Raw genomic sequence first — 20,000 nt, forward strand, 5'->3', positions numbered from 1 at the left:
AGTCCCAGTCAAGTCCAAGTCGAGTCCAAGTCAAGTCTAAGTCGAGTCCCAGTCAAGTCCAAGTCAAGTCCAAGTCAAGTCCAAGACAATTCCAAGTCAAGTCCCAGTCAAGTCCAAGACAAGTCTAAGACAAGTCCAAGACAATTCCAAGTCGAGTCCCAGTCGAGTCCAAGTCGAGTCCAAGTCAAGTCTAAGTCAAGTCCCAGTCAAGTCTAAGTCAAGTCCCAGTCAAGTCTAAGTCAAGTCCCAGTCAAGTCCAAGTCAAGTCTAAGTCAAGTCCCAGTCGAGTCCCAGTCGAGTCTAAGTCAAGTCCAAGTCAAGTCCAAGTCAAGTCCAAGACAATTCCAAGTCAAGTCCCAGTCAAGTCCAAGACAAGTCTAAGACAAGTCCAAGACAATTCCAAGTCGAGTCCCAGTCGAGTCCAAGTCGAGTCCAAGTCAAGTCTAAGTCAAGTCCCAGTCAAGTCTAAGTCAAGTCCCAGTCAAGTCTAAGTCAAGTCCCAGTCAAGTCCAAGTCAAGTCTAAGTCAAGTCCCAGTCGAGTCCCAGTCGAGTCTAAGTCAAGTCTAAGTCAAGTCCCAGTCAAGTCTAAGTCAAGTCTAAGTCAAGTCCCAGTCAAGTCTAAGTCAAGTCTAAGTCAAGTCCCAGTCAAGTCTAAGTCAAGTCCAAGTCAAGTCCCAGTCAAGTCTAAGTCAAGTCCAAGTCAAGTCCCAGTCAAGTCTAAGTCATCATTATTTAATATTGTAGCATATTTCAAAGCCTGTTTCAGTCTTTAACCGTCTTGAGTTGACATTTTACCTTTATTAAAATAACAGAAAATCCACAGTTACACACAAATGTCTTACATGAATATTTATTTATAGTATATTTCAGCAAATACATTCTTTAAAGCTCAAAGTCAGCATAGAAACAGTAGCTGTAATTAAATAAAACTACAAAGCTCGTTAAAAGCTATTTACACATTTCCACTTTATACATGGCTGACAAAGGTGAACACACAGTTTGTATAGTTTAGTGCAGCACAGGAGGGTTTAAGCAAATATATATCTTTAAAAATATACTTGCAGCATTACATTTGTAGCTTAGCCTTGCTATTTTTACTCGACGCTTTAGCTAAAAGTCTAATATGCGTTTGTGTGACAGAAAGAACGAGTCTCACGTGACCTTTAAACCAGATCTGGAACGGTTTTGTGTTTGTAACAGTTTTGTTCAGCCTTTTGCTGACTCACGTCCAGGAAGTGAGTCCAAAAGTACTTCAAATGTGCCCAAATGTACTTCAAAAATACATTTCACGTCAATATTTGCACATTTCTAAGGAAGGATTGTCTCCATTTTGATTTTATGTTGATGATATAAACATTGTCCACGGAAGGACTCACAGTGTGTCGATGATGGGACGTCTCTGTGGCGAGGGCTGGAGCTCAGACGCCTTTGTTTGTTTGTTTGTTTGTTTGTTTGTTTGTTTGTTACTGTCAATGTCAAACTTTGGGATGAAGAATTAGAAAAAGACCTAAGTGAGACACACACGAGCTCCCGTATACATTCACAATCATCCCCAGGATCCGGGAACTCTTTATTGCACAGAACTAATGTTTGCATAGCCTTAACGCTGTGGGCGACGCACGTAATATTCATAAGATCCGTGTTTTTGTGTTTAATTGAATCAACATTGAGCAAAATACGTGGCTTACGTCGCGAGCAGATATATGTGTGAAGTCCTGACGGAATTAGCAAGGACACAATTAAGCTTATGGACAGTTTAAATATACTTTATCTTAGTATTTTTTACAGTTTAGACACAGAATTATGTTTTACCGCGTGTTCTCGTCCCAAGGTAAGAAGAAGAAGAACATGGTGACGTTTGAAAGGACGAGGCAAGAAGAGTGGAGAGAAGGTTTAAAGATAGAGTAGGACACGTTCAATAACTCAAGGGCAAGTTGTGTTTTTTTATTTGTAACTGTAAGAAATGTAGAACCGTTGAACTTGGGATGAGAAAACGCCGGAGACATTTACAACGCGATGAAGTTAAGCGATTTTACTTCTCAGCTTCGTCAAAGAACCTCATCTTATCCGTGTGAACAGAGTCTTTCAGTTGCTTTATTGACGTGGCCGTCTCGTCGGAGATCGGCTCCGTGCTTTGAACCATGCGCGTGATCTGCTTGGTGATGACCACGTCTTTGCTCGACGACTCCCGGGCCGTGAACGTGCTCCTGCTGCTCCGGGACTCGGTGACCGTCCACGACTCGAGGCCCGAGACGCCCTCGGCCGACTGGACGTGGACGGACGTCAGCATCTTGGCCGTCTGAGACTCCGGAGCGGCCTGGATGTTGGACGAGATGATGTGGATCTTTCCCGACGTCAGCTGGATTGTATCCTCCGACGACGAGGAAAGTCCCGACGACACAAGCGTGATCTTCTCGGGCAAGTCGGGCTCCACGCAAATCATCTCCGTCTTTGTCGTGGACGTGACGACGTTCGAGCGCGATTCTCTCGTCAGCACCGTCGAGTCGGGATCGGAATATTTGACGGTTACTTTGGTTGGGGAGGACGATGAGAAGCCAACGTTTTCACTGGTGAATGTCGAGCTGATGTCGCCGAAGGCTTCAGATGATTGGATGGAACACGTCGGGCTTAAGTCATCGTCGCCTGTTAAATCCACCAGACTCTTTTTGTCTTCTTTTATGCCGCTTTTGGCCGCGTCCATGGGTGAAGTTAGTCCAAATGTGGGAAATTTAAACCAGCCCGTTCTCTCGGGACTCTTCGCTTCCTGTTTAAGCGTTTCTCGTTGCTCTTGAGCTTCTTGTGTTTTGTTTTCCATATTTTCTTCCAATTGACTAGGAACATCAAATTCAACATCAATATTTTTTAAGATGTCTCCTAATGAAGGCAGGGCTTTCTTTGGGGATTTAATTTCTTCCTTTGAGAACCTTTCCAGTTGATCATTGTCGACTTGGGTGTTTTCATCATCGGGCGTGGATTTAGAGAAACTGAGCCGTGGCATCTTAAATGACGGTAACTTGAACTTACTTGGAGAGCTTTGAGTCTCGGCCTGCGGATCCGGTGTTTTGATGGAGTCTTCTGGATCATCTTCTGGAGCATTTACTTCCACTGTTGCATCTTTAGGCGCTTTAATTTTAACTTCTCCCTCTGAAAGTGACACTTCCAGGGAAACAGTATCTGGAAGTGTTATTGGCTCTTTAGGCGTCTTTGAAAAGGAGAATCTTGGTAGTGAAAACTTTGCTTTCATCTCCGGCTCAGCTGCGGGTGAATCTTCTGCAGCGACTGGAGAACCTTTGGCTTCAAGCACCAGAGCCTCTTTCACGTCAGCTTTAACTTCCACATCTGATTCATGGGTCACATTTACACCCGGCTTTGAAAATGAAAACGAGGGGAATGACCAGGAAGCCCCTTTTTGTTTAGCATCCAATGAAAGTTCATTTTCTTCCGCCTCGGGGACCGGGGACTCCTTGGCATCTGGGGAGTTTATGTCTCTATCTTTTTTTGACAAACTCACATCGATGTCCGGCCCTTTCACTTTGGGCATGGAAATACCGAAATTAAACTTGGCTCCTGTGGGTTCTTTTTGGACCTCTTTACCCTCTGTGGAAGCGATAGTTGTAGATTCCACATCGGACCCATCATGTTTTAAATTATTGTCTTTATCAGAAGCCTCTACACTTAATCCAAGTTTGGGCAGTTTTAAAGTTGGCATCTTAAATTTCGTTGGCGATTCTTCCACCTTTATTGGGGCTTTAGTTTCAGAAACATCACTTTTGGCCTCTTTCTTTGAAATACTCACATCAACTTCAGGCCCTTTAACTTTAGTCATAGAAATGCCAAAATGTGGCATTTTAAACTTGCTTCCTCGAGCGTCTACTTCACGCTCTATCTTTTGATCCCCGTCTGCTTGTTTTACCTCCGCAGTTCCACCTGGAGAAGATACATCCACTTCAGCGTCTGATTCTACACTGGGTTGTTTTGCAAATGATATTTTGGGTAATGAAAACCTTGGTTTCTTCATTTTTACATCAATCTCAGATGTTGGTTGTCCCTCCACGGTGAGAACTAAAGCTTGTGTACCATCTGGGGACTGCACCCCTTTTCTGGACTCTGATGCTGAAACGTCCATTTCAGAGGCTGCACCGCTTGACTTTGAAAATGATATTCTTGGCAAAGACCAGCCGGCCTTGGACTCTTCTTTGGCTTCTGGCTTTTCACCTTCTACATCTTTCTTTGAAACCTTTAGATCCACATTTATGTCTGTGTCCACATCAGGAGCTTCTCCATCCATTTGTGCTGTAGCTCCAAATTTGGGAAGTTTGAATGATGGCATTTTAAACTTGGAGGGTGAGCCTTCTACATTACTTTCTTCCAAACCAGATACTTTGATATCCACTTTCGCCGGACTGTCTTTAAATTCAACATCTGGGAGCTGCATGTCCTTTTCAAGAGAAGCATCTGTACCTGTGGTTGAGAAACCTAGACTGGGCAGCTTAAACTTGCTTCTTTTTAACTCGGGCTCAGACACTTTTATATCAACTGATGAGCTTTCAGTTTGAACGATTGGATTCTCCTCAGGAATGTTAGTTTTGATGTCTGCTCCATCTGCAGAAATACTTGATGTAGTCAATCCAAACTTTGGCATTTTGAAACTGGGCATCTTAAGTTTGGATGGGGAACCATCTGTTTGTTTTGATTCTACTTTTTTCCCTGAACTTTCCATTTCTACTTCAACAGAAGTTCCTTTTAGTTCAACACCTGGTACTTGACCCTCCACTTTCATTTCTGCTAAACTTTGATCAAGTTCAGTTGCTGAGGTCTTTGGCGCTGAGAATCCAAACTTAGGAAATTTAAACATACTTCCTTGTCCATCAAGTTGAGCTTCAAATTCAGGAGATTTTACATCTATTTCTGTTTTCACTTCAACCTTTCCCTCCAAAGGTATATTAGCATCTGGAGCGCTAATATCCACCTCCGGAGCTGGCACACTTTGTTTGGAGAAGGAAAACCTGGGCAATGAAAATCTAGGCTTCTTAAATTTAGCATCAAACTCCAAACCTGAGGGTTGTTCTAGCACCACTTCACCTGCAGGAGCTTTAACCTCAGTCTCGGGTAGATCGATCTCTACATTTACATCAGGTATATCAGCATCTACCGTACCCTCGCCAACCTTAATTTCAGTTTCTGGTATTGAAGCGCCAAATTTGGGTAGTTTAAAAGTGGGCATCTTTAGTTTTGATGGTGATCGTTCCTTTGTCTTTGCGTCAACTTTTAACTCGGGCACTTTTATTTCTGCCTCAATTGCAGGTGCTTTAACTTCCACACCAGAGACCCTGGCCTCCAATTTAGCTTCTGGTAGAGTCACCTCTGCATCTTTGTTTGATAAGCTCAGATCAAGTTCAGGTGCCGACATCTTTGGCATTGAGATTCCAAACTTTGGCAGTTTGAATTTACTTCCTTGAGCATCCACTTGAACATCAAGTTCTGGAGATTTCACATCCATCTTTCCTTTCATTTCAATATTCCCTTCTGTCTGTGGAATATCCACTTCTGGGGCACTGACATCAACCTCTGTTGTCTGGACACTTTGTTTTGAGAAGGAAAACCTGGGTAGGGAAAATCTTGGCTTTTTAAACTTTGCATCTATTTCCAAAGCAGATGGTTGTTCGATCACCACTTCACCTGAAGGAACCTTCATCTCAGGCTCTGCTATGTGAACTTCTGCTTTGACATCAGGCACATCAACGTCTATTTGTGGAACTTCTGTTGTCACATCAGGTCCATCAACATGTATTTCAGCTTCTGGTATGGAAACTCCAAATTTTGGTAATTTAAAAGTGGGCATCTTTAGTTTTGATGGTGATCCCTCTTTTGTCTTAGTTTCTAGTTTGATCTCAACATCAGGGACCTTGGTCTCCAGCTCTGGAAGTGTCACCTCTGCATCTTTCTTTGACAAATTCAGATCAACTTCAGGTGCTGACATTTTTGGCATTGAGATTCCAAACTTCGGCAGTTTGAATTTACTTCCTTGTCCATCAATTTGAGATTCGAGCTCTGGAGCTTTCAAGTCTAATTCTCCTTCCATCTCCACTTTTCCTTCTGGTTGAGGAATATTCACATCAGGAGCATTGATATCAACCTCTGGATGTGGCACACTTTGTTTGGAGAAAGAAAACCGAGGCATTGAAAACCTAGGCTTCTTAAATTTGGCGTCCATCTCCAACCCCGAGGGTTCGATTTCTACCTCAACTGAAGGAGCTTTGACTTCAACTTCTGGTAGATTTATCTTTGTTTCAATCTCAGGTAAATCAACATCCACTCTTGAAACGTTAGGACCTTCAACTTTGATTTCAGCTTCTGGTATGGAAGCTCCAAATTTAGGAAATTTAAAGGTTGGCATCTTTAGTTTTGATGGTGATCCTTCCTTTGTTTTAGTCTCGACTTTTATCTCGGGAGCTTGGAACTCTGCCTCAATTGAAGGAACCTTAATGTCAACATCAGGGAGTTTACCCTCAACTTCAACTTCTGGAAGAGTTAGCTCTTTATCGCTCTTCGATATGCTCAGGTCTATTTCAGGTGCTGACATTTTTGGCATTGAGATTCCAAACTTTGGCAGTTTGAATTTACTTCCTTGTCCATCAATTTGAGCTTCGAGCTCTGGAGCTTTCAAGTCTAATTCTCCTTCCACCTCCACTTTTCCTTCTGGTTGAGGAATATTCACTTCAGGAGCATTGATATTAACCTCTGGATGTGGCACACTTTGTTTGGAGAAAGAAAACCGAGGCATCGAAAACCTAGGCTTCTTAAATTTAGCATCCATCTCCAACCCTGATGGTTCGATTTCTACCTCAACTGAAGAAGCTTTGACTTCAACTTCTGGTAGATTTATCTTTGTTTCAATCTCAGGCAGATCAACATCCACTTTAGTAACGTTGGGTCCATCAACTTTAATTTCAGCTTCTGGGATTGAAGCTCCAAATTTAGGAAATTTAAAGGTTGGCATCTTTAGTTTTGATGGTGATCCTTCCTTTGTTTTAGTCTCGACTTTTATCTCGGGAGCTTGGAACTCTGCCTCAATTGAAGGAACCTTAATGTCAACATCAGGGAGTTGACCTTCAACTTCTGGAAGAGTTAGCTCTTTATCCCTCGTCGATATGCTCAGGTCTATTTCAGGTGCTGACATTGTTGGCATTGAGATTCCAAACTTCGGCAGTTTAAATTTACTTCCTTGTTTATCAATTTGAGCTTCGAGCTCTGGAGCTTTCAAGTCTAATTCTCCTTCCACTTCCACTTTTCCTTCTGGTTGAGGAATATCCACTTCAGGAGCACTGATATCAACCTCTGGATGTGGCACACTTTGTTTGGAGAAAGAAAACCAAGGCATTGAAAACCTAGGCTTCTTAAATTTGGCGTCCATCTCCAACCCCGAGGGTTCGATTTCTACCTCAACTGAAGGAGCTTTGACTTCAACTTCTGGTAGATTTATCTTTGTTTCAATCTCAGGTAGATCAACATCCACTTTAGTAACGTTGGGTCCATCAACTTTAATTTCAGCTTCTGGTATGGAAGCTCCAAATTTAGGAAATTTAAAAATTGGCATCTTTAGTTTTGATGGTGATCCTTCCTTTGTTTTAGTCTCGACTTCAATCTCGGGAGCTTGGAACTCTGCCTCAATTGAACGAACCTTAATGTCAACATCAGGGAGTTTACCCTCAACTTCAACTTCTGGAAGAGTTAGCTCTTTATCCCTCTTCGATATGCTCAGGTCTATTTCAGGTGCTGACATTGTTGGCATTGAGATTCCAAACTTTGGCAGTTTAAATTTACTTCCTTGTTTATCAATTTGAGCTTCGAGCTCTGGAGCTTTAAAGTCTAATTGTCCTTCCACTTCCACTTTTCCTTCTGGTTGAGGAATATTCACTTCAGGAGCACTGATATCAACCTCTGGATGTGGCACACTTTGTTTGGAGAAAGAAAACCGAGGCATTGAAAACCTAGGCTTCTTAAATTTAGCATCCATCTCCAACCCTGGGGGTTCGATTTCTACCGCAACTGAAGGAACTTTGACTTCAGCTTCTGGTAGATCTATCTTTGTTTCAATCTCAGGCAGATCAACATCCACTTTTGTAACGTTAGGTCTATCAACTTTAATTTCAGCTTCTGGTATTGAAGCTCCAAATTTGGGAAATTTAAAGGTTGGCATCTTTAGTTTTGATGGTGATCCTTCCTTTGTTTTAGTCTCGACTTTTATCTCGGGAGCTTGGAACTCTGCCTCAATTGAAGGAACCTTAATGTCAACATCAGGGAGTTTACCCTCAACTTCAACTTCTGGAAGAGTTAGCTCTTTATCCCTCTTCGATATGCTCAGGTCTATTTCAGGTGCTGACATTGTTGGCATTGAGATTCCAAACTTTGGTAGTTTAAATTTACTTCCTTGTCCATCAATTTGAGCTTCGAGCTCTGGAGCTTTCAAGTCTAATTCTCCTTCCACTTCCACTTTTCCTTCTGGTTGAGGAATATTCACTTCAGGAGCATTGATATCAACCTCTGGATGTGGCACACTTTGTTTGGAGAAAGAAAACCGAGGCATTGAAAATCTAGGCTTCTTAAATTTGGCGTCCATCTCCAACCCCGAGGGTTCGATTTCTACCTCAACTGAAGGAGCTTTGACTTCAACTTCTGGTAGATTTATCTTTGTTTCAATCTCAGGTAAATCAACATCCACTCTTGAAACGTTAGGACCTTCAACTTTAATTTCAGCTTCTGGTATGGAAGCTCCAAATTTGGGAAATTTAAAGGTTGGCATCTTTAGTTTTGATGGTGATCCTTCCTTTGTTTTAGTCTCGACTTTTATCTCGGGAGCTTGGAACTCTGCCTCAATTGAAGGAACCTTAATGTCAACATCAGGGAGTTTACCCTCAACTTCAACTTCTGGAAGAGTTAGCTCTTTATCCTTCTTCGATATGCTCAGGTCTATTTCAGGTGCTGACATTGTTGGCATTGAGATTCCAAACTTCGGCAGTTTAAATTTACTTCCTTGTCCATCAATTTGAACATCAAGTTCTGGAGATTTCACATCAATTTCTCCTTTAACTTCCATTATGTTTTCTGGTTGTGCAATATTCACTTCAGGAGCGTTGACATCCACCTCTGGAGCTGGCACACTTTGTTTGGAGAATGAAAACCTGGGCAGTGAAAATCTAGGTTTCTTAAATTTAGCATCCATTTCCAAACCAGGTGGTTGTTCAATAACTACTTTACCTGAAGGAGCTTTGACTTCAACATCTGGTATATGAATCTCTGCTTTAACATCAGGTAGATCAACATCTAACTGTGGCTCTGACACAGTCACATTTGCCTCTGGAATTGATACTCCAAGTTTAGGTAATTTAAAAGTGGGCATCTTTAGTTTTGATGGCGATCCCTCTTTTGTCTTGGTTTCTACTTTGATCTCAGGAGATTTAACGTCTACTTCAACTGAAGTTGCAATCATTTCAGCATCAGGGAGTTTACCTTTAACTTTAGCATGTTCATCGCTCTTCGATACGCTCAGGTCTATTTCAGGTGCTGATATTTTTGGCATTGAGATTCCAAACTTTGGCAGTTTAAATTTTCCTCCTTGTCCATCAACTTGAACATCAGGTTCTGTCGACTTCACGTCAATTTCTCCTTTCACTTCCATTTCTCCTTCTGGTAGTGGAACATTTACTTCTGGGACATGGATATCAACCTCTGGAGCTGGCCCACTTTGTTTGGAGAAAGAAAACCGAGACAGTGAAAACCGTGGTTTTTTAAACTTTGCATCCATCTCTAACCCTGATGGTTGTTCTATCACCACTTCACCCGAAAGAGCTTCAGCCTCTGGTAGATGCACCGCTGCACTGACATCAGGCAGATCAACATCTAACTGTGGAGCTGAAATAGTCAAATCAGCCTCCTCCATTTTGATTTCAGAATCTTTTTTCTCAATTGAACCTCCAAATTTAGGTAATTTGAATGAGGGCATTTTGAATTTCAGAGGGGAACCTCGAGTACTTACTTGTCCCTCTGGTGCGTTCACGTCAGTCTTTCCAGAGATTTCTGGAAGTACGACCTCTACATTGGCATCTGGCAAGGTCACGTCTGCATCCTTTTTTGAAAGGCTTAGACCAACTTCCGGTGTTTTCATTTTTGGCACAGAGATTCCCAAACTGGGCATTTTAAATTTGGATTGTGAATCTTCTGTCACTGACACATCAATATCTGGAGCTTTAATTTTTATTTTACCAGAAGGTGGTTTTACCTCAACATGGGGAACACTGGGTTTCTCAACTTCAATTTCAACATCCACCTTTTCAAGACTTGCGTCTACTTTCGGGACCTCAGGAACCTTGAGGTCTACTTTAACCACTGGGGATGGAACCTCTTTTTTCGGGAGACTGATTGCAATATCTGGTTCTTTAAGATTTGGCATTTTAATTCCAAATTTTGGTAGCTTGAACTTGCCACTTTGTCCTCCAATATCAACATCCATTTCCAGCGGTTTGATCTCCACGTCATGTTTTGGAGCATCCGGGCACTCAACCTTTATTTTTGCCTCTGGTAATGCTACATCAATCTCTTTACGTAAACTTGAATCCGTTTCTGGTCCTTTAACGTTTGGAATGTCGATAGTAAACCTCGGGATTTTAAATTTGCCACTCTGTCCTTCAACTTCACCCACGTGTGGTTCTTGTGTTTTAACTTTGGGTTTTTTAATATCCAATTTCGCTTCAAATGGCTTTATTTCAACTTTTTGTTTTCCCATTTCAAATCTACCCTCTGGAACATCAACTTTGCCAACAGTGATGTCTACTCCAGAGACCTTTACCTCGGTTGGCTTCACGTCTTTCTCTTCCTTTGATAGTTTAAGGTCAATTTCAGGTGCTTTTACTTTTGGCATTGATATTCCAAACTTTGGCATTTGAAACTTGCCCAGGTTTGCATCCGTTTCCCCTGCTGTAACTTTCACAGACAAAGAAGGATCAGCATCAGCTTTTAGTTTTACATCATCAATTTTAGGTATAGATATGTCAACTTTGGCAGTGTCATCGAGTTTAAGATCGTTTGAGACCTTGATATCAGCTTGGACCTCAGGAAGAGTGGTTTCAACATCCTTCTTTGAAAAATTCAAGTCAATTTCAGGTCCTTTCATTTTTGGCATTGTGATTCCTAGCTTTGGCATTTTAAACTTGCCATCTCGCCCGTCAACTTCACCTTCATTTTTCACGTCAATCTTTTTCTCTGGGCTTGAGACGCTTGATTCCTCTACTTTACCTTTAGGTAGCTCCGCATTTCTGTCTTTCTTTGAAAAACGTATATCAAATTCAGGTCCTTTCACTTTAGGCAATTTAACACCGAGCTTTGGCATTTTAAACTTGCCACCTTGACCTTCAAAATTAGCGTCAATGGATGGAGCTTTCACGTCTACCTTTTGTTCTGGGATTGAAACCTCCACCGCTCCGAGACTGACCTCTGCTGTAGGCACTTCTGGGATTTCCACCTTTGCATTAACGTCTGGTAGAGTCACATCAACATCGTTTGAAACACTCACATCCAACTCTGGGGCTTTCATTTGGGGCATTTTAAGAGCAAGCTCGGGGAGTTCTATAGTTTTCTCTGGAGGCGTGACGTCGTTGTCTTTCTTCGTCAAACGTACTTCCGGACTTTTCAGTTTGATCCCAAATGTTGCCTCTTTTGCAATATCAGTTTGTTGTGATTTGAATTCTAACTTTTGGACCTCAGGCACAGTTTCGCCCACGTCCACATCCACCTCAGGGACTTTACCCCCTTTCACTTTGGGCATGGTGATGCTAACCGTGGGCATTTTGAATTTCCCGCCCTTTTCTTGTTTTTCAGGTCTTGTTATCTCCACCCCGCCAACACTTACTTCACCCTTGACTTTCTCTTCATGTTCCAGCTTCAACTTAAGGTCAATATCTTTACTCGGAATCTCAAATTCGGCTTTGACGGGCAAGATTTTTACATCGGACACTTTGACGTCAGTTTTGTCTCCCGGCAGAAATATTGTCCTTTCTCCTTGTACCTTCTGATCCTTTTTCTTTGTCAAATCCATTCTAAAATCAGACATCTTGGCATCTGGTTTTGAAAAGTCAGGCAAGGCCACTTTCGGTGTCTTCATCCTTATGTCCAGTTCTTTCGACGTTTCCATTGATTCACATGAAAAAGTTATGTTTTCTTTTTGTACTTTTTCGACCTCTATTGTTTGAGAAATGATTGCTTTCGTTGATATGACATCTTTGGAGTCCAGTTCCAGCTTCTTTACGCCCACTTTAGTCTCTGACATCATTTCACCTCCACTCGCGTCAGCCGTGACATTCGGTAGTTTGATTGTTGTTTTCGACATCTCTGTGAAGACTGACTTTGAGTCGTGTTTACCTTTCGTTGGGGTTTTGACCGATATTCTCTGAGCGTTGGCGTCGATCACAGTGATCTCCTCTGGAATAGGTACTCCCGACATGTCGACCTTTGGCAATTTATACCCAGGCAGCTTGGAAACCGCCTCTTTCACACTCTTCACGTCTATGGACATCTGAACCGTTTCTGCGTCTGAAAGAGTGGCCAGAGGAGCTCTCTGTTCCTTGAAATCCTTTGTTACCTTTGAAACGTCTTCCATACCCGGAATTTCAATGTCTTCGCGATTTGGAAATTCTGCGCCTTTCAAAAACTTCTCGTATGCGTCATCTTTGTCCTTTGTCTTGCTTCCATCAACACAAACATCTATTTTCATAATTTCTTCAGTTGCAACGTCACTTAGACCAACTTTAGGCAGTTTGAATCCTGTCTTCGCTTGCTTTTCCTCTGCGCCTTTTCCTTTCTTCTCATTAGATTTGCACATAATCCCAACGTCAGAGATGTCGATTTCAACTTTGGGAAACTGCATCTGGCTTGACTTACTAGAACTCATTTTCGGGACCTCGGTATCCATGACGTTCTCCGGTGGAACGACCTCCGTTTTCTCATGCTCCTTTTCCGTTTTGTCCAAACTCGCTCCGAGAGTTTTTAACCTTTTTGGCGAGGACTTTGCCTTGGTTTTTTTGTCTCTTCCCAGAATTTTCAGTTTCAACTCTGATCGCTCTTTCTTCTTTTTCTTGCCATCGGGGGGCACTGCGGCAGAAACAATCTCTTCTTCCGCCAACGCCCTGGTGATATCTGTCGTTTTCAATGTACTGTCCAAACAAACCAATTCCGTTTTATGCGTTTCCGTTTCGCTCTCCTCCACTTTGACATCCTTAGCTTTTTCCGGCTCCTCTTCTGCATCTTGGGTTTCTTTCGAGGGGCTGTCCAGGCATTCTGGTGAAATCATGTCCTCGGTTTGAACATTTTGAGCGTCCGTGTCCTCGGATGAACTGATACGCCCTCGCTTCAGCCCCGGGAGCTTTATCTTATGCTTCTTCTTGCCCTTGAGCGCGTCCTGAGTTTTTATGGGGGATTCGGTGTCGCTCGTGGTCGGACTCAGCTCGAGTTTTCTCTGCTCGTCCGCCTCTGACGAACTGTGCGATCTTCTGAACCGAGACTTTTTGCCCCTGCCGAGCGTCGGGAACTTGGGCCACGAGATGCGTGCTTCTCCTCTTCGCTTCTTCCCAGGTTCCCTCATCTCCGGTTGGTGTATCTCATCTTCCTATGGACAGAAATGCAACAAATCAAATAATAATCCCATTGAATGTCACTTTCAGTAATTGTAAGAAGACGCAGGAGTAGTTACAGGAATGACGTCGGAGTCGATGGCTGCTTCGGTCTCCGTGATTTCCGGCTTGCGTTTTAAGCAGAGTTTGAGTTTGTAAGCCTGGGCGTGCTCCAGGATTTGCACGGCGTCTTCATACGGTATGTCGTCGAAATACACGGTGGCGCTCAGAACCTGGTCGCCTGCAAAAGCACAAAAAATAAATAAACGGACACATTCAGCGACAGTTTTGAGCGTTTTAATATCGAAACGAATGACAAATTAGAAAACTGGCTGAGAATGTTTGTGACGCTGAAACGAGCTAAAACAAAGGACGCAAACGCTGTGCTTGTGCTTCAAAGCTAAAAACTGAGCACTTCAGAGGCAACTTTTTCATCAATATGCAGAGAGCGAGATCCTCTAGAAGCGCTCGCCGCAAACAATCACGGAACAAAGAACGTTTCGCTCGCTTTGATCGTCGTTGCATAACTCACCCTGTTTGAGATGCAGATTTTTGAAAGCCGGCGACTCCGGTACCACTTCCTTGATGAAGATGCCGTCTTTCCCCCCGCCGCCGTACACCAAGCCCTCCGCGCCGCCGTCTTTGGCCGTCTTCACGATGACCCCCGCTTCAGGGCTGGGGGGGCCCTCCTGCCGACGCACAACACACGCGTTCAGTCGTTTCCGTGGAGATGCGGCGCCAGAGGGGGTGGGGTTTAGTGTCTCACCTTCAGTTTGCTCATCTTCGGAGTGGAGCGCTTGTCAAAGATGGAGCCCAGCCCGGACTTCTTTCCTTTCTTTCCACCTTTGCGATGCGGGTCATGCTCCGCGTCGCACTGGAAAAAACAAAATAGTCTCAATTGTTGTTTACCAGAAGATGGAAAAGTGTCGCTAAACAACATAATACAAACGAACACTGAGTAAAGCAAGAACAACGACTTAACTATGTAATACTCTTAAGCTTACTTAAAGTTCCTATGACAGGATTTTATGATTTTCTAATTTTGACTTTATTTGTTGTATTTGTACCTTAAATAAATATAAATTATAGTTTTACACCAATCAAGTAGGTATTTGTGGAAAAAAGTTGGAAAATCTGTAGAAAATGACAGGAAGTGACATCACACCAGTCAAAGTTTATGCAGAATTTACACAAAGAAACAACTTTTTTGACTCTCTAAACATGAATTCAGCAAAATAAAGTCGCTCTCATATATTTTATTTGTCGAATAAAAAGAAATTGTGACAGATGAGTTTTGGCTCAGTGTTTGATGTGTGTGATGTAATCAATTACAAACAGGAAGTGAAATGACAAACCTAAAAATAAATGGCCTTTCTGGGATAAAATGTGCATAATGTTTTTGCAAATCTTAAAATATATTTATCTTAACTGCGTTTTAGTTCAATGAGACGCCCGACCTGTAGGGGGCGCTTTAAGTCATTACATTCTAAACATGAATCATGCTGAATAAACTATATGTTCGTTGTGAATTCAGTCTTTGTTCATGCTTTGTTAAGGCTAATTAAAGTGTAGTTATTATAAAGTTTTTACCAATGAATCAGTGTCTAAAAATATACCTGGAATACATGGCACCAAGTCAAATTATTACTTGTATTTTTGGGGGGGGGGCGATGACTATAATGTTCGGTTACATTTATTCTGATGCTTTTAGGTGAATCACTCGTGTAGATTTACTGTTCGATGGATCAGACGTCGATTTGGACGGCGCCTTAATCTTATCAGCCGGTACTTTTTTTATTTTATTTTCTCGGTCTTTTACTTTTGAATTGAACTACCTCCTTGTCGCTGTCGCCGTATTTGTCCGATTCGAGAAACTCCTCGACGGGGGACGACCCTTGTGGGCGTGGCCTCTCTCCCTCCGTGAACTGATCCGCCTCGTCACGTATCTGCAAACACAGCCGCTCCGTCAACACCACAAAACCATTAAGTACGTGCAATCTTTGTGTGATCTTTGGCCTTTTTATGACTCTTCCGACCCGCACGGTGACAGGTGGAGACCGTGTGTGCGACAGCTTTCTTAATATTTAACATTTACACTGATCATCGTTTTGCATCTGCTCCTAGTTTGTTTTCATTATTTTGTTCAATCCGCTTCATCCTTAGATTTCTTAGGGACATTGTAAGTCCAAAGACATGCATTTTTATCCTGTTTACGTAACTAAATACGATATCCAAACTCCCCTCAGTATTTGTTTTGTATCTAGTATGTGTACAAGATGAAGTAAGACAGGGCCATTCAACTCAGTCCTCCCGAGGGCTGGAGGACTCACCACTGCTGCCACAACATAGATATAATTAAATAACTACTGATGGATCAGATTTGTGTAAGAAATAAAAACAAAATGCTTTACCAACCAGAACTGAACCAGAATTTAACTAGGACTAGACTACTACAAACCAGGTCTAAACCAGGTCTAAACCAAGTCTAAACCAGGACTAAACCAGGTCTAAACTAAGTCTAAACCAGGTCTAAACCAGGTCTAAACCAGGTCCAAACCAGGTCTAAACCAGGTCCAAACCAGGTCCAAACCAGGTCTAAACCAGGTCTAAACCAGGTCCAAACCAGGTCCAAACCAGGTCTAAACCAGGTCTAAACCAGGTCCAAACCAGGTCCAAACCAGGTCTAAACCAAGTCCAAACCAGGTCTAAGCCAGGTCCAAACCAGGTCTAAACCAGGTCTAAACCAGGTCTAAACCAGGTCTAAACCAGGTCTAAACCAGGTCTAAACCAGGTCTAAACCAGGTCCAAACCAGGTCTAAACCAGGTCTAAACCAGGTCTAAACCAGGTCTAAACCAGGTCCAAACCAGGTCCAAACCGGATTCAAAACCAAATTAAACCCAGAATTAAACAAGGGCTAAACCAAGATGGGTTGTGGGCCTGAATAAATCGCTTGCAAGGCCTGATTTGGCCCCCAGGCCTGATGTTGAAAAGCCCTGAAGTCAGACATAAAACCAAATAAGTGCAATTTTGTCAATTTTTACACATAGAATGCCTTGTTTCTGTACGAACGATAAAAATCACATTGTTTTCTTACTTTTATGTGAGTGAACAACAGGAGACGTTTGAAATAATTATCGTAAAATTTAGGATTTGTTTTTCCTTTTCTCCTGTAGAGTCTCTAAATAATATGTCGCCATTATAAAGTACCCATGTGCACATCTAAACTCCCATATTACACAAGAATTACACATGTCTATATCACACCACATCGAAAATTATTATCATTTCAGTCTTAATTTGAGTATTTGAGTGAGCTGTGTACAACGGGGATGAAGAGGGGGACGAGGCATTCAGCAAACGGACGCTCGGACTGGTAATGACTCGCGCAGACTCGCCCCTTTAGGCACGACATAATCATAATGACTTAAGGTAGTCGTTTTTCAGCGTTTTAACCAAATATCTCAAGAGCAGTGAAACCTGGAGCGATAAATGTGCAGAGACGACGCCGCGAGCCAAACACAGAGTCGGCGCCTGGCACTCCACAAACGTCACATTCTGAATCGACGGCAGCTTTGGCAGTCGAGCCCTGTCTGTTGTTCTGCCGGCGAAACGTCTCGGCAACTGCTCGGCGCGATTTGGACACATATCAATTGTGTTTTGTTTTTTTCTCCCAGCGATTTTAAAATTCTCGCACGTTCGCCGATGCCAGAAGGAAGCGATGTTTTCCAAGCGAGAGGCTCAACCGTAGAAAAGGATGAATACAGAGTGCCAGATGTGGGGTACGTCTGGACAAACCATTTGGAATACTAAACGTTACTGATGGAAAGTCGTGGTGAAGGACGAAGAGGGAAAAGTGACTCACCGAATCGTCTTCCGTCCCGGGCTCCGGACCCCTCAGTCTGCGGCCGGCACCTGCTCCACAACAACAAACGCAGACATCATTAGATTCCACTTTGCGGTTCGTTCGCGAATCGAGAGTTTGGCAGCGTTTCGGGAGGGTCCTCACAGTGAAAAGGTCCCGGGTTCAGTTCCCCATACCCGGCCGAACGAAGCCGCTGCTAAATTGTACAGTACCGTATAAGTCGCGCCTTTTTTCATAGTTATGGCCGGGGTGCGACTTATACTCCAGAGCGACTTATGTGTGATATTATTCGTTATTTTCACACTGACAGCCACAAGAGGGCGCTCTAGGCTCTAAGCGACGCAGAAGAAGAATCTGCACTTCCTCTGGAGTTTGTGGAGTTGTTTAGAAGTGACACAGAGGAAGAAGAATTCAATGGATTTAGTGATTTGGGGTAAAACTGATGCTTTGCTAAACTTGTTAGCATGTTCTTTATGCTATAGTTATCTGAATAACTGTTCATATGTTACGTTCACATACCAGACACTTACCACAGTTCTGTCTGTGCCTCATGTAGCTGAAGGTGTTAGCGTTAGCTTACGTCATGTAGCTGAAGGTGTTAGCGTTAGCATACGCCATGTAGCTGAAGGTGTTAGCGTTGGCATACGTCATGTAGCTGAAGGTGTTAGCGTTAGCATACGTCATGTAGCTGAAGGTGTTAGCGTTAGCATAAGTCATGTAGCTGAAGGTGTTAGCGTTAGCATACGTCATGTAGCTGAAGGTGTTAGCGTTAGCATACGTCATGTAGCTGAAGGTGTTAGCGTTAGCATACGTCATGTAGCTGAAGGTGTTAGCGTTAGCATATGTCATGTAGCTGAAGGTGTTAGCGTTATCATACGTGCACCTTGTTCACCATGTTAATATACCATGCATTTTTTTGGGTACATTACTCCATCATTTGCGTTCATTGAGTGTCGTTTCTTTGTTGATTGAGAGCAAATAAAAGGTTTCCTAAAAACTTTGAATAATTCTCTATTATTTGATTAGTTTGAGCAGCAAATCAGTTCAAAACATGTGTAATAAAAGGAAGGAAAGTATAATGTTACTTAAACATAATTAGCACAACTACAAGGTAGAATAAAGGGGGAAAACAATTTAAAACACATATTGTTTTCCTTTATGGTCGTGCAAATAATAAATGATGTTATAATAATGATAAATAATAATAATAATAAACACAAAAAAAGAAGGAGAATACAGTTTGTGTGTTTTTTACCTTCGTTTATGGTTGAAAAGATAAAAAGTTAGTGTATTTGTTGTAAATGTTTATATTGCTGTTGCTCTTCGGCTCTCAGGGGCCCGTGCAGCTCTCTCTCTCTCTCTCTCTCTCTCTCTACCGTCTACTGCTGTGAAGACACTGGAGCCAGTGTTGGACTATTTAGAGTTCTTCCTGGCAGTTATTCCCCCCGGGGGCCGACTGCCGGGGGCCGACCGCCTTTCGCCCGCGGTTAAGTGATCCGCGGCATCGATCTCGGATTAAACTCTGCAGCCTCCGAGGGCAGCGTCCCAAAACAGAACGTCTGCCTCCAAAACAAGCCGGTCCGTCGCATTAGCGTTAGCATCATTAGCCAATGTGCATTTGATTTGAGCTTTTTAACGACACCTATACTGGCCCCCGGGTTTGCAAAGGATTTGACGAAGATAAATTAAGCTCTAAGTGCAACATTTATACAAGAGGCTTTACTTTATATAGATGGTTCCACAGGTAAAAGCAGTGTTCCATTCAGACCCTAACCCTAACCCCCTAAACCCCTAAACCCCTAACCCTAACCTCTAACCTCTAACCCTAACCCCTAACCCTAACCCCCTAAACCCCTAAACCCCTAAACCCCTAACCCTAACCTCTAACCTCTAACCCTAACCCCTAACCCTAACCCCCTAAACCCCTAACCCTAACCTCTAACCTCTAACCCTAACCCCTAACCCCTAACCCCTAACCCTAAACCCCTAACCCTAACCTCTAACCCTAACCTCTAACCCCCTAACCTCTAACCCTAACCCCTAACCCTAAACCCCTAACCCTAAACCCCTAACCCCTAATCCTGCGCCCTAACCCCCTAACCCTAACCCCCTAACCCGAACCCTAACCTTGACCAGCCAGTCCCTCCCACATTCTGTTCAAATGCAGAAGGGTCTGGATTTGGACCATTGGGGGCCAAAAACCTCCCCGAGCATGAACCGGTCCAACCACCGCCGCTAATTTGTGTCACGTGTCTCTCAAATATTTTCTGAACAAAATATATAACTTAATTTACCTCAGATTGACGGAGTTTAGTGCGTTTAGTCACAGTCTGTGTTATTTTTATTCTTTTCCTCGTAATCCGCCATGTTTGTTCAGACGCGGACGGACGATGCCTTTGTCTGATTGGTCTAATCCGCCTGTCAATCGCTCCCTTTGGAAATTGGAGCGACCGGGTTGGATCCCGGACCAGAACG

The 20,000-nt window shown here is 42.9% G+C and overlaps 1 protein-coding gene across 1 annotated transcript in view; it reads right to left on the minus strand.

The window, feature by feature from the left end:
• Positions 1 to 799: 799 nt before the first annotated feature.
• LOC140370971 (uncharacterized) overlaps positions 800 to 20,000 on the minus strand; it is a 67,587-nt gene continuing 48,386 nt past the window's right edge. Inside the window, exons 3-8 of the mRNA XM_072458251.1 lie at positions 17,526 to 17,575; positions 15,498 to 15,608; positions 14,429 to 14,536; positions 14,195 to 14,348; positions 13,743 to 13,903; positions 800 to 13,658 (exon numbers count right to left, since the gene is read on the minus strand). Coding sequence (XP_072314352.1) covers positions 2,034 to 13,658; positions 13,743 to 13,903; positions 14,195 to 14,348; positions 14,429 to 14,536; positions 15,498 to 15,608; positions 17,526 to 17,575 — 12,209 coding nt within the window. The 3' untranslated portion in view covers positions 800 to 2,033. The remainder of the gene's footprint in view (positions 13,659 to 13,742; positions 13,904 to 14,194; positions 14,349 to 14,428; positions 14,537 to 15,497; positions 15,609 to 17,525; positions 17,576 to 20,000) is intronic.

The sequence above is a fragment of the Eucyclogobius newberryi genome, unplaced genomic scaffold (assembly GCF_026437365.1).
Source record: "Eucyclogobius newberryi isolate DKJ021-1_F unplaced genomic scaffold, fEucNew1.0.hap1 SCAF_21, whole genome shotgun sequence".
In the NCBI taxonomy this organism is placed as follows: Eukaryota; Metazoa; Chordata; class Actinopteri; order Gobiiformes; family Gobiidae; genus Eucyclogobius; species Eucyclogobius newberryi.